Below are 26,633 nucleotides of genomic sequence, written 5' to 3' on the forward strand. Positions count from 1 at the left end.
GCTTGTGTGTTGAGTCACCGGAGGACCGTTACTCGACCGAGGACCGCCGACACTGTCACCAGGAGCTGAGCCCGATAGTCCCTGTTTCTCTCCGCTCGGCTTTACTGCACTTACACCATCCGGATACTCTTCTCTTCGGGATTGAAATGTTACATTTTCGGTCAACGGTAGCGCTCAAGGAGTTATTTCAGACCCAGCTGAAGCGTCCGTTGACAGGTAGAGTCGGTGTGAACGCGGCACCTGCAGCCTCCGCCTGCTTCAGCAGCAGCAGCGCTGCTTCGGATGGGAGGTCGCCGGGCAGAGGGAAGGCTTTTGCCGGGTGGAGAGCCCCGCCGCACCTCACCAGGAGGCACACCGTGAGAAGCTATTGCTCCAAAGGTGACGGCCAAAATGAGGCTTCCAAGGACTCTGCGGCAGAAAAGTGAGTAACGTTAACCCTCCAGGTCTGTGGGAAGATGTTAGCCGCTAGCTCTACTGATGGCCGAACCCCATAGGAAAAACCGACAATTTAGTGGAGCGATTATCTTGGATGGAAAGCTGACGACACCTGGGAGCCATTCTTTAAATTTTATTTTTCATTGTGATACATTTATTTTTTTCACGCAGAATAAATGCCGATTTAAAGAGTGACTCTTAATGTTAACTTCTTATTAAATGTATTTATTTACTTCATTTATCTTTTAACTTTAGAATCAAGTTGTAGATTTTTTTCAACGTAGTTCGGCGTTGAGGGTCTACAAGCGTACCACGTAAAGAGGCTAGCTGTTAACTAGCTAGCTCAGATTATGTACAGTTGGATAGACGAGCTAGCCAGCCAGCTAACCAACCAACCGATGTAGCTGTGCGGGTTTAAGCTAACAAGGCTCGTCGTGGCTGTAGTGGAGGGGGAACACAGCCAGAAGCGGCCGGTGACACCTCGCTCACCGGCGGAGGTCAGCTCAGGGATGACCCGGCGAACAGCTGAGTGCGCGCCCGTAGTTAGCAACCAGGGCGTGATAGCTATGTGGCTGTAAAAACATATTATATCATCATTATTTCAACAGCATTCACATATAGTTGTAATGTTAACGAGTGTCTGTAAGAGAAGTGGTTGTCATTGAACTTTTGTGGATGTAAAAAAGAGGAAAAAAAGGGTGTAAATTATCTTATGTCCGAAAATGGAAGCATGCATGTGCAGCTTTCCAGGTATCGTGACGAGCAGCAAGAAGCGTTCATCCACAGTCCAGCAGGTTAAACTCACAGATTCAGTAATCTGTTACCAGCTCCTCTTACCTTTGATAACGATAATATAACTGCAAAAATAAAATATGTGTCTGCTTTGGTTAGTTTGATGCACCCTGCAGGCAGAGCAAGCCTCGACTCAATGTCTAATGAAGGTCAGTCATCACTGGATCTAGAAAAACATCTAAAGGTTATTTCTAATTAGTGATGTAATGTATTAATCAAATGGCATGAGTGTCAGGAATCAACAGAAACCAGATTTTATTCACTAATTCCCATCAACAGCCCCGAATAACACAGATTTCCACTCAAAATGGCGAAGAAAAGTTCAGTAAATCTGTGCAATTACAAGACTGAAACCAGCAGGTAGTGTTTTGGTGCCACAACTAGCAATCATTTTCATTATTTTCTAGATTAATCGGTTAATTGTTTGTCTCTGAAATAATACTTTTGCTCGAGAAATGAGTAAAAGCAAGACTAAGACAAGCCAAACACAAGAAAGTCTAGTCTAAGGTGAGTAAACACAAGAAGACTGAACAGAAAATGTAAAAACACAAAAAGATAACATGAGTCATTACAAGTAAAAGGCGTAAACGGGCAAAATCCCAGAAAAAGAAGTAGGAGGACGATAAGAAGACGACATCACATGATAAATAGATTGAAAATTAACAAATACAAGCAGAAAAGGACAGAAAGAAAAAGACATCACATGAAGGAATTAAACATAAATAGACTAAGAGCAGTGAAAAGATAGAAAGATGAAGAGTCAGTTTAAAAGGGCGACTTCACATCAAAGCAAGTGTGTTTTAAGAAGTGATTTAAATGTCAGAGAGTCGAGAAGACGTCTGTCCCAGTTCATCAAAGTCGTAAGTGACGTCTTTGAATGTCTTGTTTTGATATTTTGGAGTGCTGGTTTGGTATTTGTGATGCTTTAACAAGCAAATATGGTAAAAGAAGAACAGAATATGAGAGAAAATCTGCAAGAACAAACTGATAACCTGATCCTGCCCGAGTCGTCGTTCAATTAGTTGACACATAATGAGGTTAATGTGCTTTAATAGGATGATGGGCTGCAACTGAAGCTGATGCCTTTTTAATGACTTGTTTTGTCAACCCGTAACTCAAAGTTATTCAGCCTAATATGATATAAAACAGAGAAAAGCAGGAAATCTCCATGTTTGAGGGGCTGAAAGCAGCATGATATCACAGCTCTATACGATAATAAACGATAGATAATCAGGTTTTAATGTTCAATAAGTTGATATTCTGCCATCAGAACAATCAGCCACAGATTTCAGCTGACGTGTCTGATAAGCAGAATGATTTAGAGGCCTTTGTTGACATTCAAGTGTCATTTGGAGCATTATTACATCGTCGTTATCAGTGTTTTATTGCCGTGTTGTTAGCCGAGCGATAAGGCTGTAATTGAGTGTGTGACAGAGGTGATTGTTCAACAGGAGGAAGCAGTGAGAGAGGATGAGTCCTCTCAGTGAAAGCATTTAATGACCACAAACACCAAAACATAAAGCCTCCTGATTCCACTTAAAACACACCGACGTCACTTAATGATTTTTTTTATGTAGCTCTGAGACTGTTTGTGCAGCACGTTGACTCAAACACAGACTGCTGCATCGTGATGTACAGGAGGATGTTCACAGGTTACACGAATCCCAAACTCCTCCTCTATGACAGTAAACTGATTATCTTTGTTTTGAGGACAAAACAAGACATTTGAGGACGTAATCTTGATCGACACTTTTCATCATTTACTGACATTTTATAGACCAAACCACCAATTGAATAATCGAGAGTGAGCCTTCATTTCTGAGTAGAAATCACAAAATACAAACTTATTTAGTTGTGAAACAGCAGAAGCATTTCGAACAACCAGACTAACTTTTTACACCCAATAACACACTTTAATTTCTTAGCAACTAATGTATATGATTGCTAACAGGAATAAAGGTGCAACACTGACATTTCTGCAAGATCAAACCAGTAACTTGTTGTTGTACCATCAGGGCTGCAACGTTATTATTCAATCAGTCAGTCATCTAAATCTTATTTTTAGAGCTTGACCGATGCCAAATATTAGGGAGCAAAATATTCCCATACTGCTATATCATTCAGGCTCTCGTTATTTTATTGTTTCGTCCATAAAAAAGCCAGAAAATGGTGAAAAATGTCCAAGATTGTATCTTCAGGCTGCTCAACAGTCCCAAATAAAAAATAGATAGAATAAAGAAAAGCTGCAAATCCTCACATGTGAGAAGCTTGAACCAAAGACTGGTTTTGGTCATGAAATACAATATTCATATCGGCTTCTGACATACTTCAGTTCCTACTTGCCAGCTCGTTGTTTGCTGGCACGAATCTGAACGTTTTTACAAGCATCCTTCTTCCATTTTGAAGCCTGACGTGTGAAACCAGATATCCTCGACTTCCCTGACAGGTACTACAGATGATTATTCATGTTCTGGGCCCTGGTTGGTCTGTGGTTGTGTTAGTATTCTCCCTGCATCCAGTCTGATGTGTGCTTTATTTTAATGAGATGGAAATCTGTCTGGTATGTGATGCGATGCTTCCTCCGACAGTGACTCTGCATGCCTCGCATACTTCACAATCTGGACTGAATCAATCCAGCTGGAGCTGGATCTCCCTCAGTAATCTGGTTATTGGGGATGTATTAGACAGGGTTTGGAGTTATTCTAGTATAAACGTTAGCTGCTGAAGCACGTTAAGTCCAAATAAAGATGTTAGTGTCAGTTTCCTTGGTTTAACATTCAGAGCAGCTGTGCCAGCAGCCACCACGCCAGCCTGGATCCTCCCTTCAGAGAGTTTCTATGGTAATAAAATGCCTCATTGCCCCCGCAGGCCCACGTTGTCCCATTTGTTTCCATTCATGGACAATTTGCTTAAGCGGTCGGCCATGTTTAGGCAGTCACTCTGCTCAGCTGACTGGTGTTCAGCAACATCTAGTTTCCCCCGGAGGTTAATCTCAGTCTCAGCTTGTTCTGCTAGCAGTAAAGATCAGTGTTTGAGAAATCATCAGCAGCAAGGAGGAACAACATTTGTTCACACTGCAGACAAATCAGATTTGTTTTCAGCCGTCAGTAACTACATACGCTGGTGACGCAGCTTTCCAGTGTGGACGCATTAGGAGTGAACGCAGCCACAGATCACGTCGCTGCTAGCCAGGAGGAGATGGTGTGACCCTCTGGTCTGAGGAGCTTTGGGCTAGAGTGTGAGGGATTCATAGAGCTAGCTCGTTAACGTAACCTCAAGCCTGAGTACGTTATAACATCGAGAGCTACTGGATGAAGAAGAAGGGTGAGCTAAAAGTCAAGCTAGGCCTAGCAGACATTAGCTCAACGTTAGCTCTGACAAGCGTCGGACTAAAAGGAAGACACCTCTTGTTTTCATCTTTGCAAGTGACGGAGAAGACACTCAGTCTCGGTCCTATTTGAGTGTCTGGAGAGTCCTTTTAACCAAAAATGGCTTTTTATGTGTGTTTTTCGCCGTCTTAACTTCCTAAAATCAATCTTGATTCGCTGAAAAGCAGATTTGTGCTGGCAGTCTGAACAAGACCCTCAACCACTGTTGAGAAACACACTGGCTGTTCATTCTCAGCTTGTGGAAGGCAGTGAGTCATCACATCATGTGGACACCCTGCTGAGGCATTTAGTCTTCTGGCTTGAATTAAGGAGGTCGGGTGCGTATGTGATGTTGGGTCGTGTGTAGGTTTGAAAATCAATTTATCATGTTTATCAAGCAAAAATGTCAACATTCCTCTGGTTACAGCTTCTCTAATGTGAGAATTTGCTGCTTTTTGTCTGTTTTCTCTTGGATATCTTTAGGTATTCAACCTAAAAAAAAATTGTCAAACATTAAGTGTAGACAAAGACAAAGTATTATGTTCGATGTTCTCAGGGTTCATTTGAATAAATAATCACATTTAATAAACAAACATTCATTGACAAATCCAAAAATTGATCAACAGATGACTTGGTCCATCCTCAATCAGCAGAGGACTCTCCCACACAGCTGTGGCAGCAGACATGAAGAATAACGAGGGTTAAGAGTCACTAAATCAGACCAGAACAACGAGAATAAATCTGTTAAATATAATATCCAGGACGGGGCGTTTGAGGTCCCGAGGGCCCCGACAGCGTTCCGCCTCGACTCCAGTCTGGTCCCGAGGCTGTGCTCCGGCTGATATGGGGTTAAAAGTGTTTGTAATGCAGGGGAGCTTATCCCGCCCACATCATCTATCCACAGTTTTTTTGCACCAAAGCCTGGAAGCTGGCGTGCTGCCCAGCAGTTGTCAGGGCCTCCAGGAGAAGATGAGTCACTCGCACAGATTGATTTGTGCAGCGCCGCCTCTCAACGCTGCCACTTTAACGTCTGCCTCCACCCTCCACAGCGATTTGTCATGACATCTGTGAGGCAGTGAGACCAGCAGCATCGATCGGGTCGAATAAATACAGCAGACACTGCAGACGACTCTATCAGACGCTGACCACGGAGCGCCAATATGAGCCAGTCTCACAGTGTGTCAAAGAAAAATGAAATAACATAATCTAAAGCAGAGTTATCCGGAAACTTATCACATATCACATATTTTCTTCACTGATAAATCTGCCAGGTATTCGGTCAAATTCCTCCATTAGTCTGATTGCTTGGTCTTTAAAATGACGAAAGAAATGTCCTCAAATATCTTTTATTGTCCAAAACTCAAACATTTTAAACTCACGATGACTCAAAACTTTAAAAAACACAGCAAACCATCAAACTGGAGGAGCTGGAAACAGACAATAATTGGCATCATGCTGTAGAAGAATGACCCAAACCGCTCTAAACAAATCATATTTGGCCGTCCGCAGTTAAAAACTTTATAACCCCAGCATCACAGCAGATAGGAGACATCAGTGGGGCGGAAGAAGGACACCAGCGCCGACCTCCGTTCAGCTGTCAGCGTCCTCACCTGTGACAAAACATCCAAATTATTGACCGGGCTGCACAATTATTAATTATATACATGAGAAACATCATTATAAAGAAGTACTGTAGAGCTACAGCGACCCCGTCCTACAAATCTTCTTCTCCACATGTAAGAAAACATGTTTTTTTTGGTGAAGACCCCAACAAATGTCATAAAAAACATCGTGCAGCCCTTATAATCCTGATTCACACTTTTTCAGAAATTCACTTTAGTGTCTTGTCCCAACAAGATCGTCCCGAATCGAGTACATTGGCACAAAGTGTCAATTTTAGTCCGTAGTTTCTTTCCCGACCGTAACCAAAGTGAATCCTACAGATTAATTGCCAAGTATGTTTCACGAACTGAAAATATATTTTTCTAACCTCAACCACAGAGATTTTGTTGCCTAAACCTAACCACAGACTGGAGTTATATAAACAAACCTGGGAACAAATTTACATCGAGAAGACTGCGATCGTTCTACAGAAAAGGCACAGCTAGCTTCTCTGTTCACAGCCTGGTTTTGACTGAATAACATAAAACGCCTCAGTTTCTCTACAACGGATCTACAGTACAGCGAGTTATTTTCCCCTCTCTGGGCAAACTGTGTGTGTTGAATCACCGCTGACCTTTAAAAACACACAGCGAGGGAGGCAGGAGAGCGCTAATGAGAGCGGCTGAGGTAGATTAATGAGGCCGGTCCAGATGTTCAGTGGACACCTCTAACCTGGTGGTGATGATGCTCCCAGAGGTGAACTCTTCTCTCACAGACCTCATTAACTGAACAAGGATACTGCTTCAGTATTATTTCATAGCAGTCTCATATTGACTGTAAGGGTGAGTGGGTGTCGCTGGGTGGTTATTATTAATCAGGCACACTGGATTTAAGTTAGCTTAATGTTTATTTTTGGATACTGAACGAGCCGCTGCTTCTTATTGTTGCATATTACGATTCTTTGATTCATCAAATAACGTGATTTTCTTTCAGGTTTATGACACAGCGCCATTGTTAACCATGTTTTAATCTTGTATTTATTTATGTGTTGATTACTTTCTGGATTAATCGATTAGTTGTTTGGTCGAGAAAATGTCAGAAAAGTGTTTTTCTTGTTTTGTCCACAAAGATATTCAGTTTGCTGTCAGAACCAGAACATATTCACATTTAAGAAGCTGCACTCAGACGATCTGGACTCAAACTGGCACCAAACGTAATCGATTAATCGCTGCAGCTCTGTCTGTGTGACGCAGCACTTTAACGTTAATGAACGATGTGAATATTTGGTACATTTTGTGTGTTTGCTTCAGTGTTCATATTGTTCTGTAAATGGCATTTTCACTGTTACTAATTCAGTATTATTCCCTCTGCACACTCTCTCCCTGTTGTTGATCTGCTTGCTTTGCATTTGTAAGTATGTTTCTATTTTTTATTTTAGTTTTAGATGTTTTTTTGAACAATCTGTCTTCCAGTAGAAGTAGAGGTTTTCTGCGGAAAGCCGATGAACGCTTTTACCTTGAAATTACCTCACTTCCTCCCAGCGGCTGCGCTTGAAGCCCCTCCCTCCTACCTCACCTCCGTCCTCCCATCCGTCCCTCCCTCCCTCCCTCCTCACACACACTCTCTCTGATGTGTATTCCTTCCTCACCAGCAGGCATCTTCATTAATGAGATCAGAGCTCGCTAACGATTAATGGAAAAGGTTGCAGGTTCTGTAAAGACGCAGCAACATGATAATCCAGAGTCAGGGGCGGGCGATCTGATGATGTTAGATCTTAAAGACGTCCACAATCGGCTTCTGTTTACCAAACCTCACGGAGCCTCATTGACCAGCAGATCCACGCCAATCACGCCAATTTAGATCTTAGGTCATGATATTACTTGTTGTCCAGATCGCCCACCCCTGTCCGGAGTACATGAGACTTCTTAACTGTATTTTTAAACTTTTTGGCGCTCCACACGAGTCGTACAGTCAGAAATTCAGGTTTCCTCTCGGAGAAAGCTCCTCTCACGATAATTAAAGTCAGGATGTAAGTTTGACATCATGGTTTGCTGATTGGACAAATATATTGGCTATCAAGTCCATTGCTTGTTGGGTTTCTTTGGTGATTTATGTCATTTTATTTTGCTGATTTGATTTAATCTCCCTCTGAAGAACGAGTGAAAGAAAACACAGTGTTGAGCCACAATATTTTCACATGTAGTTAACGAGTTAACGAGGCAGTTAAGCTCGTTTTAGTTTGGTAAAAGAAACTTTCATTCTTCGTGTTTAATTTAGAAGAATATTTATTTTCTTGATATCCTGTGAGTTTATTTTGTTTATGTATTAGACTAAGAAAGTTAAGAGAAGTCATTCAGACACCCACAGCTGCGAGATTATTTCATCAAAAGGGCTGACAAAGAAAAGGAAAGGTAACAGCTGCTAGCTTGTTTACATTCGTGCGCTTAGCGAACAGATTGCTGTTTCAGCGTGTAGGCTGCGAGCTTGGAGGTTGTTGTTGTCAGGTCATGTAGCGACGGGGCTTTTGGAAACAGTACATGCAGATAGCGGATGGAAACAGAAAATAAGTGACCAATGACTTCGGAAAAATGCAACAATCACCAAACCTTATTTAACACACAGTATAAAACCCTGAAAACATCTGATGAGTAAAGGAACAGCGCTGAAGTTTTAATAAATTGGAGTTAACATGACTGTTGCAGTGAGACAGAGCAGTTTATTTTGTTTCCCTGGCTTGAATCCCAATTTTCTCCCTCTGAATTTCTGACGTTTGACTCTGAGTGGACCTGTCAGTGCAAAAAAAGTGACGGTCAAAGACCTGGTCTCAGTGTTTCCTCTGGTTATTCTTCACAGTGGTCCAGGAAACATTTTAATGATGGCTTAAAAGACATTTTTTGGTCTTTTCCTGGGATTTGTTGGCAGTAATGTAAAACATAGAATAATCCTCTTGTCTGAACACAAGAAAGGAAAAAGCCACAATCCAGAAAAATGGTTCAGGACTTGATTAATGTATGAAAATCTCCAGCTTCAGTTGACCTCTTTATGGTTGTCATGCACATTTCCTGATGGCTCGCTGCTCCTGAATAACTCCAGAGGAAACCCTGTTCCTGCTCAGGCTGACGTGACAAACTGGTAGATTTCTGCTCTCATGTCTCCAAGGACGCAAACTCAGCTTTATGTCTGGTCGGCTGCTGCGAGGAGCCACCTGCCAACTAAAGCTTTACCTTCAGACATCCTCTCCTAGCGCACAGGCCCGTGCCCCATGATGCATTGCAGGACAGCGTGCGCCTGGGCACCCAGAGCTTTGCACAAATCCAATTTGGTGTTGATATGAATCATAGCAGAGAGCCTGCTGTGAGCTGCTCGCCCCGTCTGCCTCCTGACACGCTACTAACTTTCCTCCCAGAGACGACTTAGTGCTGAAGCTCAGAACACCAGCCAGGCCGACACGCGACATTACAGCATTCGTCAGATGCTGCGAAGATAAAGTTAATTAACTCACTGATCACCGTGGGGAACAAAGGTTATTGCAGCTGCATATTACGGGACTGCAGCAGGACAAAGACTGGAGATAATAAACACATTCAGTGGTTTCAAAATTAAATGTGAAGTGCCCATCGAGCACAATGAGAGGCCTGTGAGCATGTTAGCAGATGACTCACAGTGAACCTCACTGCCGTGTGAGCACAAAGCAACATGTGTGTCCACGTCCACCATTTAGCCATGTTGGTTACTCATAATACGTCTTTCCAACGTAACGGCCAACGTCTGAGGGGCCATGTGTGCTAACTGGCTAGAAAAAGAGAAGACACTTTCAAAAAATATTTGGCAGGTGATTGGATGAACTTCTTTTTGAATTAGAATGAAATCCTGCTAATCACAAATAAAACAGACTTTAAACCGCGGACACTCTCTTTCTCATGAGCGTTATAAACAATAAAATAAAGTGTGACAGTCTGATCCTGCTCAGAGTTCAGCTGTGGCGATGATTGTGTAGCGCTCACACCTCCCTGCTCCCTCAGCTCCAGAAGAAATGATCACACCTCCGTTGACTTGGTGATGCTGTTGCTTGGAGCTTTATTTCAGGGTGTTTTACCGACCACAGTGCAGACTGCACCGTCATTCAGTCTGAGGCTGGTGGTCGTTTCTCTGCCACTGAACAACACTGCACTGATGTGCCAGGGGCGTCACAGCTGCCACAGTTAAGGCCCAGTCATCACAATATACCAGATTGTGCTTTTATTCGGCTGAATTGCAGCGACACCGTCACCTCGCACTCGGCGTGGACGAAGATGCCTGTAAGGCAGCGACACCTCTCTGGCAGACTGGGTTGCTCGTCATGAAGTATTTGTTGTCTTTCTGGTCTTTATGTTGCTGCTCCTGTCCCCGGGATTTATCCAGAATAAATGCAAAAAGAGAGTTTCACTCTGGGTCATTTAATCAGCTTTTTTAAAATCATTCCTGGCTGGTGTTCTAGCAAGTAGACAGCAAACAGTTTACACTACAGTGGCCTTATCTCAGCGCATTAACCTGTGGAAAACACCTGCACAGAGCGAGTCGTTTCCCCTGGTTATGAACTGAATAAGGTCAGCGTAACGTAATGTTTTCCAGTGCAGTATTTTAATATTACTCACAGCTTCTCCTTGCAGTCAAAAAGCTTTTTCTTCTCCTCCCTCTGCTGCAGTTTCCCCTCCAAGTTTCCACCTAACGGTCGGCTTATTTTTCTCACTTTTTCTGTCTGTGTGTTTTTCTCTGTCTGTTTCCTGCAGGAGAAGGAAGGCAGGCATCCTGCCCAGCCTGGAGGACCTGCTCTTCTACACCATCGCAGAGGGCCAGGAGAAAATCCCTGCACACAAATTCACCACAGTGAGTCCTCAAAACAGGAAACATCACCGAGGATTAATGTTTGTAATCACTAGTTTCTTATAAAAGAAACAGAAGAGGCCTATACTGGAGGATTTATAGCACACTTGAGGCAGCGAATGTCTCCTGGTTGAATTATGAGCAGGATAACTCCTCTTGTGAGGCTCTTCAGGAGTCTCAGTTCACGGCTCGTAGCTTCATTGATTTGTTGTCAGGCCTGTCCTAATCATCGTGTTCCCTCTCCTCTCTCTCTCTGCAGGCTCTTAAATCCACGGGGCTTCGCACAGGAGACCCTCGGCTGAAAGAATGTATGGAGATGCTGAAGGTGACTGTGAAGACGACGTCTGACGGGGCGCTCGACCGACACCTCTTCAAAAAGTAGGTTTTTACTTGAACCCTTCATGTGTAACCAAGGAGATACGTTGATTTTTCCAAGGTATAAAACTCAGAAGATTGTATTTATCTTTTTAAGTAATATCCTGCTGCTGTTCCACCTTTTACTATCAGCATCAATCTTTCATCAGAGTCTATTAAAAGAATTATTAATGCTGGTCAGAGTCCTCTGCACGTCCCTGCAGCAGAAAAGGGTTACTGCGCGTCGTTAATTATTCATCACTCCTCAGTTTGAATGTTATTGAGGTTTTCATCCTGCAGGATTCACTCAAGAGGAAGAAACAAAGAAACCTCCACAAAGCAATTTGCAAAAGGACTCTCCGGCTGTCTGCAGAGAGAAGGACCGTAGTGAGGTTTAGGGTGATATCGGAGAAGAAGTGAGATTAACATCTGACCTTTATCTGATACGATTGTAAGCAAATTAGCAACCCTCACTAATGTTCCCACGAGAAGGACAGACCAGACATTGCTTTGCAAATCTTTCTGCAACGGGAGTGTGTTTTCTTTAATGAACATTAGAGCAGAGGCAATAACCTCCAGTTAACGCCAAAGTCTTAAGCTCTTAAATGGTCTTTATTTCAAGCTTCTCTCTGCTCCAGGGGCTGGGAAATAAAAGGTTTTAGTTCTCCAGCATGTTTTAGGAGGTGTTTTTAACGGTCGCCCACAGTCTTAATGTGTAAACTGCAACATCTTCACGTCTGGTGATAACATTAAACATCTGTTGAAGACACAAGACAGATCAGTGGTTTTTCTGATAGAACTGATAGAAGAGTAAAAGATGAAACAAGTGACATAATCCAGCTCACAGAGCGACCTTTGACTGAACTACACCAAAGGTCAAATCAATTCTGTTGCGAGCGTGCGGTAAAACACAGAGTAGTTGTTATGAAACCACAGACTCGTGTGGCAGAGCAGCAGTTTGACTGTCGCGCTCGTTCCAGCAGGAAGTCGTCTGGTGGTGAGAAATCTGCTTGTCAGTAAAGAAAAGTCTCAATCTTTAAACTATTGAGCTCCAACGCTAACAGCATCATCCTTTTTACTAAATGGACTCCTCCTCCTGGGGCCTACATTACCCACAATGCAATTTGACTTCAGACAGCTTAGCTAGAGATTAGGGTTTGTTGTGCTGCGTCAGCTGCAGCTTTCAGATTTGTTTCAGTTTCAAACATGTTGCTCAAAACGACGCTGACTCAACAGACATGACTCAGGGACATTTATCAGACTTCACACAGCTCCTTCTGGAGACGTTGAACCTTTCTTCACATATTTACAAGGTTGTTTAGTGTTTCCTAAAGCCCAAGATGACAAATCAAATGTCTTGTTTTGTCCACAACACAAAGATGTTCAGTTTACTGAAGATATTCACATTTAACAAGATGGAATCAGAGATTTTTGACTTTTTTCCTTAAAAAAATAACTCAAAATGAATCATCGATTATCTAAATAGCTCACTATAATTAGATGGAAACTCTAACACAGCACCAGTATGAATCACATTTATTTGCCCCACGAGCTGCCTTGAAACCACAGCTGGAAACCCAACACGTCTGTGTGAGGAGTAAAACAACATGGACCCGGGTCGCTACAGTAGCACCGCTGCCGTTTGGCCCCCCAGAGGAAACGATGCTGAGACAGAACTGGGTGACAGCTTGCGTAGCGGCTTCGTGGCGAGTCGGGGCATATGACGGCTCACCGGGGAGCTGAATCCTCAGCCAACAGACCCCGACGCCGCCTCTCCTGGCTGGGATCCATCACATCCGCTCCCCGGGCTTATTTATAGAGCTCACAGAGGGAGGCACGTGAGCGTAGCGTGTGTTGTCTGTGCAGGGATCCTATGCTACAGGGATTACACAGGGTTGTATGCAGGGAGATAGCTGAGCCACAAATCTCTCTGCTACCAGAGAGGCACAGCTTCCACCACCTGGATATGGGGAGTCGTGTGTTTACTATCTGTGGTCCTTAATCGCTCAGATAAAAAGGATCAGGACAGAAATCTGGACAGCATTTAGTGGGGGTGCAGTGAGGACCACAGTTTCAAACAAACTTGCACCAGCTGAGTCTGCAGACAGATTTCATCCTGGGAGTGAAGGCAGTGAAGCAGAAACCTGTTTGCTAACAGGTTCCCAGAAGAAAACCCTCCTGCACTGATTACATGATATTTAAATCCAGGAGCAGATGTCTCTCAGTGGCAGCTGCTGTGTGAAGAACTGGACCAGTTGAGGGAAGATTTATGACCCTGAATAAAGAGTCTGAAGCCACTGTTAGTTTTAGGCTTAACTGTAAGCTCTGTGAGGCTTTTCACCACCAAACAAGTGAGCTGCAGAGTTAATAATCACCTGTACTGAGCCAACACCACACATTTCTTTAGACCTCTCGTCTATCTAATGAGTAAAGTGTTGACGAGAAGGGAACCACGCTCAGTTAACACAAACCTGCCTTCAAATTCACATTTTTTAATAATAAATGTACAATATCACATCAGTTTGGACCATTATCACCAGTTTTGTCCACAGAAAGTTAGAAAACGAGAGCAGACAATAAGCAAACAACAAAACTTGTTAAAGACGTCCACTGGAGACTAACTACAACCTCTTCACCAATAGAAACAGCTCCCCTGAGTCTAAACTGGAGGCCTCACCAGTTTTCTTTCTCCTGTCTCAGATGTGTCCAGAGCAACATCGTCCTGCTGACTCAGGCCTTCAGGAAGAAGTTCGTCATCCCGGACTTCCAGTCCTTCAGCGCCCACATCGACGAGCTTTATGACACCGCTAGAAACATGTCAGGAGGGCAGGTGAGTGACCCTACATCTGCCATGATAAAAGTGATGAACCTGACTACAAAAATGTGTTTTTTAATGATTTCTGTGTGTTATGTGTTGCTGTAGGTGGCCGACTATATTCCCCAGCTGGCCCGTTTCAGCCCTGATCTGTGGGCCGTCGCTCTGTGCACCGTCGATGGACAGAGGTACGACTGACCTGCTGATTCATGCTTCATTCAGGAGTTTAAACTCTTTTTCAAAAAGTTTTCTACGAAAGTGGATGTAAAAAGAAGGTCACGACAAATCAAATCCAAGCTTTTGATTAATTATTTTGCTGTGCTCCTGTTTGCTGCACGCCTTTCCTGACAGAAATCTCTGGTACTCGACGTTCATTAGCAGCCGTCAGTGAGAGAACTGTCGGCTGTTTGGCTGAGAAATCCAAACTAGTTCACTTAAACAGCCCTTTGCAGAGCAAGACTCGACACTGACACAGAAAAATAAGAGGCATCACATTAAATATGTGAAGTCAGAGGCTGTGAGAGTGTTCAATGTGTTTTAGTACACTTTTAAAATAGAGCTGGCAGCTGAACTGCTGATTTACCCCTCGGATTAAAACTTTTGGTTTTTGGTAAACAAGTACAAAATAAAAGCAGTTGTGATGTACACAGATTATAGCTGTTGACTTTGGCTCATGGAACAGAAACAAGTGATTTCCAAGTAGATTTAATTAAAAAAACAGTGTTCGTCAACAAGCTTTTATTCGCGACTAAGACGAGACGATGACGAGCTGAAAATAGATCTTTGATTATTAAATGTGTTATTAACAGTATGTTTTGTTTTCATTGACGAGACAAGTACAAAATGTTAGTGTTGTGCTATCGTTTTGGGTGTTTGTCGAGTATTTCCATCGAAAGACTTAAATCTGTAATAGCTGCGATAATTAACAAGAAGCAAACTAACTGTAAACTTTATTTCTAGTATGATAAATATCCGCCTCCTCCTCAGGCACACCGTCGGCGACACCAAGGTCCCCTTCTGTCTGCAGTCGTGCGTGAAGCCGCTGAAATACGCCATCGCCGTCCACGACCACGGCACGGAGTACGTGCACCGCTTCATCGGCAAAGAGCCGAGCGGCCTGCGGTTCAACAAGCTCTTCCTGAACGAGGACGGTGAGGAAACGAGCCGCTCACACACACACACACACACTCGCTGTAAGAGGATCCATCTCCAGGCCTGTTGCTATGGAGCTGGGATAAATTGTTAATGAGAGGTTTCAGCAGCACAGCAGAATAAAACAGAGAGGCGTCTGTAACAGATGATATAACATGGAAATACAACAAGCTGCTCACACATGGCTCCGTAGAAACCAGCCGGGACTGCTCTGTAACGTTTAGTTTTCAAACAGCGCTGCAGGTTTTTATATTTCACGTCAATCCTGGAAAATCTGTTTTCATCAGCCAATCAGCAACACCTGTAGGTCAACAGGTGAAGTGATGGAGGAAGTTTAACCTGAAACTAAACTGTCTCAACAGACATTTAAGGTGATTTTAAAGGTTTAAAGACTTGAGACTTGAACTTCTTCTTTATTTTCTGCCATTTTCTGGATCAAACATTGAACTGAAGAGTTATTTGGAAAAACAGTCAATAATAAAAAATAATGTTCAGCCCTACAGGAGAGGAAAAAAGCAGAATATCTCATTTTTCTTTTAAAATGTTGACTTATTAATGGAGATTTAGGATTTTAAAGGAGCATTCTACCAACTTTACACTTTAAAATCAGTGCAGCCTGTATAAACAGTTGCATAATGTCTTGAGCTCATGACCTCCGTCAGGTCATAGTGATGTCATCAAGGTTATTTCAGAAAGCCTTATCCAGGTGCATCATGGGCAATGTAGGATTCATTGTTTTTGGAGGTTATTATTAACGATGACATACGTTAAATGTCAATCAAAGAACTTGTTGTTCAGAACCGTGCGTGTGGACGTGTCGGTCCTTCCTGTGCAGCTGCAGGTTGTGTAAAAATATAGTATTTTTGAATGGAGACTGGTGTGAGAAAGTTTCCAGGTTTCCTCTCTTTGTTGTTATCTAACAGAGCAAAGGACTCGGCTGGCAGCGGAAATATTCCAGCTGTTTATTTTTAGATGTATTTTTTTTAAACATTGTTCTGGCCTGTTGCATAAGAAGATTAAAACACAGAGGGGATGTGGGTTATTATCACCACACACTGTTGTGGAGTTACCTGCCTCGTTAGCTTGATGTTCACTCAGTGGACGTGTTTTCACCTCCAGCATCATGTGTTACAGAACATAAGAGAGACTACAGGTGAATGGAGTAAAAACTACATTCAGACATGAGGAGTCTTCTCATATTTATGTTTAAATATACACGAGACATTATTTAATTAAAAATGCTCTCGTTTTCATACATTTACAGAACAGAAATGTAAACATTTCTCTTTGCTGATAATAACTTTTATTTTGTCTCTACAGATAAACCACACAACCCCATGGTTAATGCTGGCGCTATCGTCTGTACCTCCCTCATCAAGGTAAGCTGCATTTACCACATCATTAATTATTAAGTCGTTTATATTTTGGAAACTGATACAAGAGAATAAATCGGGCTCAGGGCCTCATGACTGTCTGTGATTTTAGAGTAAAATCCTGAAATTTGTTTTAGTTGTTTCTGTTTCTAACAGCAGCTAAAAAAAGTCGTGTCGACAGAGAAATTGTATGAAATAGAATTATAATCGTCTTGAGAACGTGTTTCCGCCAGATTACTGTATACGGAGAGATTAAGGTTATAGATAATCATGCTGAAAGGGGATTTGGTTGAAAGCAGCATCGCTCAGATACCCTGCACACACACACACACACACACACACACACAGTTTTCAGAGTGGGCGGAGATGGCTCAGCCACATTTCGAGCTTTAATCAGAGAAACTGCTCCTCCACCTGAGTGTTTCATTAAACGTCCTCCTCTGACCGCCACACACTCACTCAGGGAGCCGTTAGAGACACAAGAGCACCACCTGCTGATTTAAGGCCTCAATTAAAAAATTAAAACTGTCGGAGAGTCTGACCCGTCGCTCCTCCAGCGAACAGTCAGGATCACAAAGGTTTCCCAGCAGAGCCATGAGCAGTTTAATTACGCAGAGCGAGACGATCCACAGGCTTCAAGCTTTCATGTAGCTCCTCCAGCAGTTACGGTTTGAGCAGCCTTTTAATCAGAAGATTCTGGTGTTCATGTTGTTCAACACCTTCATCGTCTTGTGATACAGACCTTGAATTTAGATCAGGGGTCAATGCCGTCCTAACTTTGGAAATTCTTCAGTTTGGACAGTTTTGTAACAGCTAACATTCCTATCCTTAGATCAGATTGTTTTCTCCCTTAATGCAGTTATGCAACATGTTTCTGTAAATACCATAAATCCAATTTTATCCTAAACTGATAGAGAAGATTTCTGCATACAACCAGTACACCAGTACAAGTCTTCATACATGCCTTTAAAACATCCTGACCAACACTCAACCATCACTAAGACACACTGTCAGGAGAGATATTTAAAAAACCCACAATACAACTCATTCTCTGCTAGTTGCAAACTGACAGTATCAGCTGCTCCAACAGGCTACATCAATGATAGCTTTAGCAACAGGTCAATTTCAGTACCAGACTTATTGACTGGCCAAATGGATTTTAAGAGTAAAACCAGACTGCAGGTTTTAGCCTCATCTTAGAAAATGACCTACAATTGGGCTCAGAACACAAACAGTACATCAGCTGTGAGAGAAACTGAGGACGTAGTTAAAAAAGGCTTGTGTCTTTGTCCTTGTTTTCATTTCAGTCCAAAACCAACAAAGCTTCAGAGTAGCTTTGATTTATTTATTTTTATTTCACATGACACTAGCTGTGGATAAATGGATGAGCAGAGGAATCATCCAGTTGTGTTCACATCAAACGGGAATGACGACCAGGAAAACTCTCAACTGAGTAATTTTCTTGATTTGTAGTTTAATCAGAAAGAAGACGGATACAGTCGATCATTCCCGCCTGATATGAAAAGTTGCCCTGTCAACCAATCCCACTCCCCCCTGTTGAATCCCAACCAATCACTGTTGAGATTTTGTGTAGCTGCAGGTTGATCGTATCCATTGATCCTGATGATCCAACCAGGTTCTCTGTGCATGTGTCCCGCCTCCTCTCTCCTCTCTGAATCTAGATCTACACTTCAGATTTCACACTCATTTGCAATGTTACCTTTTCAAGGCTCGTTGTGTGGTTTTATGTGTTGTTGCATATTTTACAGCATTAGGATCTTTGGGAAATTATGACCACAGCAACAGGTCAATGACGTTGGTAATTTTTCCTTTTTAATTATTTTTTCCCCTCTTTTGTCTGGATTTGTGACAAGCTTTTAGCCTTCACATGGCTGTTTTATGAATGTTTCAATGTGGCTTTTTATACTTTTCACCTGCATTCTCCAAAACTGTTTATACGTCTGGATTATAAACAGTACAGCTATAAACACTGGTTTTATATCATACTCCATTCTTCTGTAGAGAAGGACCTCTTTGTTTTGATTTCAATGTTTTTAATTTCTTCAGATTTTAACTGATTCTGTTTGTCTATCAGTCATCCTTTTGAGTTACTACAGTAGAGACGCTCTTAATTAAAATCGCCTCAAAAAATCTGTTTCTACTTGTAGATGATAAACTAAAAATGTGTATTCACACTGCAAGCTACATGTCAAACGAGTCTGTACAGTATACTTATAACTATACCACTATTACTTTTAATTATATTAATGTCACAATTAAAGCCACAAATCTCCCAAACTGAGTTGTTCAAGTTGTGGTTTTATATGTTTGAAGACATATTTTACGGTGTGTTCAGACGAGCGGTGACGAAGCAAGAGGAAGCTTGAAAGTGAAGCCAGACATTGGTTGATGCGTGCTGGGCGTGACTCGCTACAAATCAAAGTTAAGCAGCGTTAGTCACTGTTACCAGTGTTACATCGATTACATTACTTGCCCACCATATTTTTCTTTTTTTATCAACACTTAGTTAGGATGAAAGACGCTAAAACTACAAACCGAAAGTGTTTCCCCCATACATCGCCAGCAACAGAGTAGCAGGAGTGACATTTCAATTATCATGTGACAAGAATAAGGAGAGTTGACCGATGAGATGATGGCAGAGGATATTTTCTGAAAGCAAAACACATATTTGGTAATATTTCTGATTTAAACCGATTGCCAACAGGGAACCTGACAACGTTATTGAGGTAAAAGGAGTTAGTTACTTCACTGAGAAGTTGGAGGTGTGCACGGGACATAGATTAACAAGACTGAAGCAACAGAAGTCAAAATATCCTGAGGTTTAGATTTTAAATGTACAGAAAAACACTGGATCCTACATTTCCAATCATGCAATAAATATCATCTTTTTGTTGAACTATGTCTGCCTAAAATGGCACTTATTTTAAATGCTAAACCTCCAGTTTGTAACTCAGGCTTTCTGGTTTGTTAGCTGAGATAACCCCAATAATAATAATAATAAGTGCCCCTTTAAGACGTCTCGTGACTTGTTGATCGTGCAGCTCGCAGTGTGAACGCACCTTAAATGAAACTAACTCACCTGCTGTAAACACACTCCACATAAACACACCTGTAGACTGACAGTTACCTGATCAGTAGTTAAACTTCTGTCACTGTAGTTTATCTTGATGGAACACGTTTAGTTTAAATATTTTTCTTTGATACTTTCCATGATCGTGTTTTCTCTGAGTGGATTAACTGTTTTACTTCACCTCCTCCTCCTCCATCTCCAGCTAGTCTCCCACCTCTAATCTTAATTCATCGATTGGTTTTGGTCACATGACTGATGAGCTCAGCTTTTGATTTACAAATCGTAGTGATGTAAACTTGCACTGTCGTAGTTTTAATATCATAGAGATATGGATCATACATAGTAGTGCTAATGTCATGACATGGGTCACTGTTTGATGTTCAGTCCTAAATGGTGAGATTCAGTTTTAATACTGTGTTTGTTCTGTTTGTGTTTCAGCAAGGGGCAAGCAACGCTGAGAAGTTCGATTATGTGAGTATCACTGTGTTGTTGTGTGTTGTGTTGGGTTTTGGGCTGTTGGTCAACATATACATTAGGGAATAACGACAAGCATTTTCACGTTATTTCGGACATTTTATAGATAAATTGATTAAACGATTTATCAAGAAATACTTAAAGAAAATATCTGTAAAGTATCTTCACAGTTTTTTATCATAGTGGCGCATTTAGCAGTTAAAGAGACCTCAGGAGGTGGAGGAGACCAAACACAGAGCTAAAAGAGAGAGAATATTGGACGTCTGTAGATTTCTGATTATTTTAATCTGTTGCTGCTGATGTGTCAATGATGCTCTGACGACTTGTTTCTGCTGCCCCCTAGTGGCCAAAATAATTAGTTACTGCCTGTTTAAAACAACTTCTGTATCATTGTGATATTTTATCCAGTCAGTACTTTGTTTAAAATGTCGATATAGATCATTAGCGAGTCGTTAACATCTGCTGCTGTGCTCTGCAGGTCATGAACTTCATGAACAAACTGGCAGGAAACGAGTACGTCGGCTTCAGCAACGCCACGTGAGTCAAACGACACATGACCGCAGGTCAAACTCATCGATGTTAAGATGAATGTTTAAAGGACAGTTGTGTCTCACTGAGTTGAGTCTTTGTTTTATATAACCTGAGCTGAGTCATGAACCTCTTCTTCTCTGCGTCCCAGTTTCCAGTCGGAGCGAGAGTCTGGAGACAGAAACTTTGCCATCGGCTACTACCTGAAGGAGAAGAAGGTAACGTCAAAGTACAGATTATAATTTGATGTTGTCCTTTAAAACGATGAAGGTTATTTGTAAGTTGCAGAGAAGCAGCAGCTGTGTGAGTCGACAGATTGACGGTGTTTTTGTTCCTTCAGTGTTTTCCAGAGGGCACAGACATGACCTCCATCCTCGACTTCTACTTCCAGGTACATAAAGCTCAGAAACAAAAGAAATTTCCTTCAAGATACAAGAAGAAGAAATGTTGTCGTTGTCCCTTTAAGCTCCTCATGAAATAACATAATATATACGAGTAAGTAATAATCGATGTTCGTTCTTGATCTGCGTCTCCATCAGCTGTGCTCCATCGAGGTGACCTGTGAGAGCGCCAGCGTCATGGCAGCCACTCTGGCCAACGGCGGCTTCTGTCCAATCACAGGCGAGCGCGTCTTGAGCCCCGAGGCGGTGCGAAACACTCTGAGTCTGATGCATTCCTGCGGCATGTACGACTTCTCCGGACAGTTCGCTTTCCACGTCAGTATCTCGCTCATCGGACTTCAACATCACTCCTGGAATATTTGGGACTTTATTCATCGACACGTCGTTCTTCTTCTGTTTCAGGTCGGTCTGCCGGCTAAATCCGGTGTCGCTGGAGGAATTCTGCTGGTCGTTCCAAACGTGATGGGCATCATGTGTTGGTCTCCTCCACTGGACAAGCTGGGCAACAGCGTCAGAGGCATCCAGTTCTGCACGGTGACTCTTGTCTTATATTTTAGTTTTGAGCATTTTGTAACTTCCACAGCGGTTCTTGCTTTATTTTTTATTTAAATATAGTATGTAACTGTTTTCTACACACTAGTTTTGATATCGATGCTGCATGTTTCACTTTCCTTCTGTTTATATTTGAAGAATATTATATTAAAACTACAAAAAAAAGTACTTTAATAGAAGTAATTTCACCCGACCAACACGAGTCCATGAATGAGTTCATTCTCTTGTTTCAGGACCTGGTTTCTCTCTGTAACTTTCACAACTACGACAACCTGAGACACTTCGCTAAGAAACTGGATCCTCGCAGGGAGGGAGGAGACCAGAGGGTGAGTCCTGACAACATCCTCCTCCTCCTTCTCTTCCTCCTACAACCCTCCTCCTGTTAAAGTCTTCAAACTGCAGAGATCATGTGATATCTTCACTCTCTGGAGGTTTATTTTTAGTCTCTTTAACGTCACTTTAATGCAGTAAAACATTTTTCAGACAGTCTGCGTCACTTCCTGTCCTCAGAGGCCTGGAGGATCAATGACCTTGTGTGGAGCTTTTTTAATGCACAGTGCCATCTGGTGGCAGATATCTGTAACACCAGACAACAAAAACTGTCATGTATTGAGTGGAGAAACTCGATTTTTGTCTTTCTAATGTTGTGGAGTTTAATGTGTTTGTCGTTGTGTTTCAGGTGAAGTCGGTGATCAATCTGCTGTTTGCTGCTTACACCGGAGACGTCTCAGCTCTGAGGAGGTAAACCAACTCGCTTTGTCTTCCCATCTCTTACCGAGGAAGCCGTTTTTAACCTAACGTTTGTCGTCTTGTCCAGGTTTGCGTTGTCCTCCATGGACATGGAGCAGAGGGACTACGACTCCAGGACGGCGCTGCATGTGGCTGCTGCTGAGGGTAAAAACACTGATGATACCGTCGTTAATGTGTCTGATGATCAGTGTGTTTGTGTTCAGGGAGCTGATGTGTGTGTTTCCGTGTGTGTTTCAGGACACGCCGAGGTGGTTCGCTTCCTGCTGGAGGCCTGTAAAGTCAACCCAGTTCCCAGAGACAGGTAACAGGAAATGCATTCACATCCGGTCTTTTCATCCTGTCAGTAATTTTTCAAGCAAAAAGGTCAAACATCATCTGGATCCAGCTTCTTAAAAAACATCAAATCTTCTGCTGCTGCTTTTCTTTGTCATTAAAAACGCCAAAACAAACTACTTAAGATCATTTTATAATAAAAATAACCTCTAGTTGTAGTTCAACTGGCTTTAAAGGTGCAACATGTTAGAATTTGAGTTGAAAACATAAAACAATTATAGATTATCCACAGAATATGAGGAAAGTCCCGTCCCAGTGCAAAGCTCCTGTGCTCCAAACTCAGAGTCTGGCCTGCTAGCTGCACAGCTAACTGAGCTAACTAGCTAACAGCAGCTTCAGTCAGTGGTTACCCTGCTCTGACTGCTCTCTCCGCTGCAGGTGGGGAAACACACCGATGGACGAGGCGGTCCACTTCGGCCACCACGACGTGGTGACCATCCTCCGAGACTACCACGACAAGTACAGCCCTCAGGAACCCACCCCCGACAAGCAGAACGCAGAGAAGAACCTGGACGGGATGCTGTGACGAGACACGGCTCAAGACAGGAAGCTGGACGGTTGATGTTCAAGAAAATCAGCCAGGACGAGTCGCTCTGAGGGAGAAAAAGGTCTTAAACCAGAGAGGTCAGACAGGAAACTCTATAAAACATCACGTTAACACTAAAGAAACTCCCTTTAGAGCAGCCAGCGTCCCTCCAGAGTAAAAGCTCCTCATCGTGTTAGTAGATGTTGTTGGTTTTTGTATATCGATGTATGTAAACTGAGTGAGGACGATCTTTTTCTTTCAGTTCTCCTTCTGTATTTAACCATCAGCTCTGTAGCTCTGTAGGACGCCACCAGCCACACAGCTGAATGCTGGGGAAATGCGGCTGCGGCTGGGAAATTCACTTTATTTTGAAAAACAGGAAGGGAGTGTCAGTGAAAGACGGTTACAAACCTTCCTCACTTCATCATCACAACATGGTGGAATGTATCTTCCCCCAAACACTCGGTGTGTGTGTGTGTGTGTGTGTGATATTTATCTGTTTAAGATAAACTGTACATTCATGTAGTGTGTGTACGTGTGTGTGTGTGTGTGTGTGTGTGTGAGTGTGCGCGCGTGTGTGTGTGAGATGGATATTAGTGTAAATACGTACAGGTGTATAGTTGTAGTTCTGTAGTCGATCAGCCCACTGAAACAGGAAGTTCTCGTCCCTTTCACTAAAAAACTCGAAAACACGACGGTTTAGATGATTAATATTTACATTATGTCGCTTTAAACTGAAAATGAGTTTAAAAACAATGTTTTCTTTTGTTTTGCTATCTAATAGCTGTTTGGTTTTTTTTACCCCCCAAAAACTGGATTTTTATTTTTTACCATTAAACTGTTTTATTTGATATTTATTATTTTATTGTAACTTGAGGAAACAGTGTGAGGAAGTCGGCCAAAGTTCAGCTTGTATACCAGATGTGACACTGCCAGCACTGACAGAAGCTTTGATTACTGTAAAGATCCAACATTTTCATAATAAGTTAGATTTATGCTTTTATTTTGCATATTTTAAGTTCAAAACATCAGATATTCTGTCAAAGGAGACTCACTCAACAACAGAAAATATGCAGTTCAGTGCAGCCAAACGTTGCTCAAACCCACAGAACTTCATTAGAAACTTTAAAGATCATAAAGATGTAAAAAATACTAAAAATGTGGAAAATTATTATAAAGTGACGCTTAAAACATCCAGAATATTCCTGTTTGATTGAATGAAGCAGCCGTAAAAATCTTGTTCATGTATCTTGTATCATGTAGCTTCAATAAAAAGCTCTCTGATCCTTTTTCTAACCAACGATGGTCCCAAACTGGTGAACCAGAGCCGCTGATTCAGTTTATGTCAGAATTACTGATATATACGTCTATGAAAATATTGATAAAAACATGCGCTATAACAAAAGATAAATATTGTCCCGACTGGTTTCCATCATACTTTGATGCTTCCACCACTGTGGGTAATAAATTGGACTGTGTGGTCTTATATGAAACACTAAACATCTAAATTTAGTGAAATATTAACACTAAAACAGCTGATTTAACTCATTGAAAATGACCTAAACACATTTTCTTTCCAATTCACGACAAAAGTCTTCGCTTGAGCCAGAAACCTCGATAAAAGATTAAAGAATCTACAGAAATCTGACTTCATCTACGCAACAAACCCAAAATATTTTCCTTGGTTGAGTGCACCACCTCCTCTCATTTCATGCTGTAACACTTTTATCGTTTCTTTCCTAAAATCACAGTTTTGTGCAGAAATGTGTCGACTGTAATGTATCACATGAATCATGAAAGTTTGTATGTGAACACTTGTTCGAGCGGAGGACTCAGGAAGGTCCAGTCTGTCTCCACGACAGAACTGAAACACTAAAAACTAAACCGAAGGAGCTTTACAGCGCAGACAGATTGTTGTTGTTGTTTTTGAATCTGTCATACTTGAACAGTCGTGGGTCTGTGAAGTGTTTGTTTCGTTCCAGAAGTTTGGATGTTGTTTCTGTACGAACTGAACCCGGCAATCGACGTCTGCGATATCAACAATCCGGTCCGATTTTGTTCAAACTTAGTGCGACGTTTCTCTCCCTCAGGTCGGGATCAGTTCGTTCAGTTTGATTGAAATTATTTAAAAGAAAAGAAGCACAAACCTGAACTATTTGATGCAACAATTAGCAATAGAAGTGTGATGATTGTAAGACGAAAATCAGCAATATGGATTTGACTTTTCAGTTGTCATGAAGTGATCCCGACCTGCAGCTCCGCTCACTCAGCTGTCGTACATATGAAGTGACGTCTGTGTGCAGCTGCGACTGAAGTATTCTGAATGTAACGTGTTTGGTGTCGTTCTGTTTCTTCTTCATGTATATTTATGCTGCTTCGGCTCACGGCGGACGGTTTTCTGAGCGTCGCAGCACTTCAGATATTTATTCACAGATCAAACATTTAATAAAAGTGTAAAAATCAATCAGGTGTCTGTGTTTTGTTGCTTTTGTTGGGAGTTTAATTGAAAGCAGGACTAAAGAAAACCATGGAGATGATTGCCCCTGACGACCAACCATTTTCCAAAGTAGAGGACCAAGGATTTCCCCAGTTGATGGAGCACATTGAGCTCCGCTACAGTCTTCCAAGTCGCCACTACTTTTCCGACGAACCAGGTCACAGGTTCGATCCTTGGTTCCCTCTATCGTTCTTTGTTTTGGACTGATTGCAGGTGATTCAGATCACCTGTGTGCAGGTGAGCAGACTGACTCCTGATTGAGGAGTGGAAGCAGCTCGGGGCGCTTCCCTCCCAGCCAATCATGGTGTGATGACGCCCTTTTCTGAAGGCTTAAAAGAGGTGGGGAATGACACCCAGGAGGCTCCACACTCATTCTGGATCAGTCCGTGACTCACTGAGAACCTCGGCCCATTAGATAACCAGCCAGAAACTCTGGTCTGTTTAGGCCCCATCTTGTGTTCTTGGCTATGTTCATTCTTGAAACCCTACAGCTCCTACACACCTTCAGCTTTAACATTTTATTTCACTGGGGCTTGTAGGGAGCACATTTCACTTCGGTTCTCCCCTGAAGAGGCATTAGTTTATTGGTTTATTGTCCCTGTAGCGGACATCGGGCATCCCCTCTAGATGTTTATATTTTTATGTAGGTTGGGCCGGCCTGTTAGCATTTTACTGCCAGTACCGCTACAAACTCCCAACACCGAGAGAAAGGATCAGAATCTCAAAG

General features: G+C 42.3%; 1 protein-coding gene across 2 annotated transcripts; it reads left to right on the forward strand.

The window, feature by feature from the left end:
* Window positions 1–25,873, forward strand: glsa (glutaminase a). 2 transcript variants are annotated; one of them, XM_084347552.1, is made up of 18 exons: window positions 1–421; window positions 10,973–11,063; window positions 11,320–11,438; window positions 14,115–14,244; window positions 14,338–14,417; window positions 15,217–15,380; window positions 16,702–16,760; window positions 20,284–20,316; window positions 20,798–20,856; window positions 20,999–21,065; window positions 21,188–21,238; window positions 21,387–21,563; window positions 21,651–21,782; window positions 22,034–22,126; window positions 22,480–22,541; window positions 22,618–22,694; window positions 22,788–22,851; window positions 23,262–25,873. In XM_084347552.1, exons 1-18 carry the CDS (start codon window positions 147–149, stop codon window positions 23,407–23,409), a joined length of 1,881 nt encoding a protein of 626 aa, XP_084203678.1. In that variant the 5' UTR covers window positions 1–146; the 3' UTR covers window positions 23,410–25,873. The 2 variants fall into 2 exon arrangements, with proteins under 2 accessions (XP_084203678.1, XP_084203677.1); XM_084347551.1 differs by having other exon boundaries at window positions 2–421; window positions 10,967–11,063.
* Window positions 25,874–26,633: the final 760 nt, after the last annotated feature.

Source organism: Pagrus pagrus (assembly GCF_965226575.1).
Source record: "Pagrus pagrus genome assembly, chromosome: 24".
Lineage (NCBI taxonomy): Eukaryota > Metazoa > Chordata > Actinopteri > Spariformes > Sparidae > Pagrus > Pagrus pagrus.

Excerpts from the sequence above, each read along its gene's own strand:
- glsa (XM_084347551.1), top strand. The coding sequence starts at position 147 with ATGTTACATTTTCGGTCAACGGTAGCGCTCAAGGAGTTATTTCAGACC. Across the intron at positions 422-10,966 it reads AAGGACTCTGCGGCAGAAAA|GAGAAGGAAGGCAGGCATCC; the intron begins GTGAGTAACGTT and ends TGTTTCCTGCAG. Across the intron at positions 22,127-22,479 it reads GGGAGGGAGGAGACCAGAGG|GTGAAGTCGGTGATCAATCT; the intron begins GTGAGTCCTGAC and ends GTTGTGTTTCAG.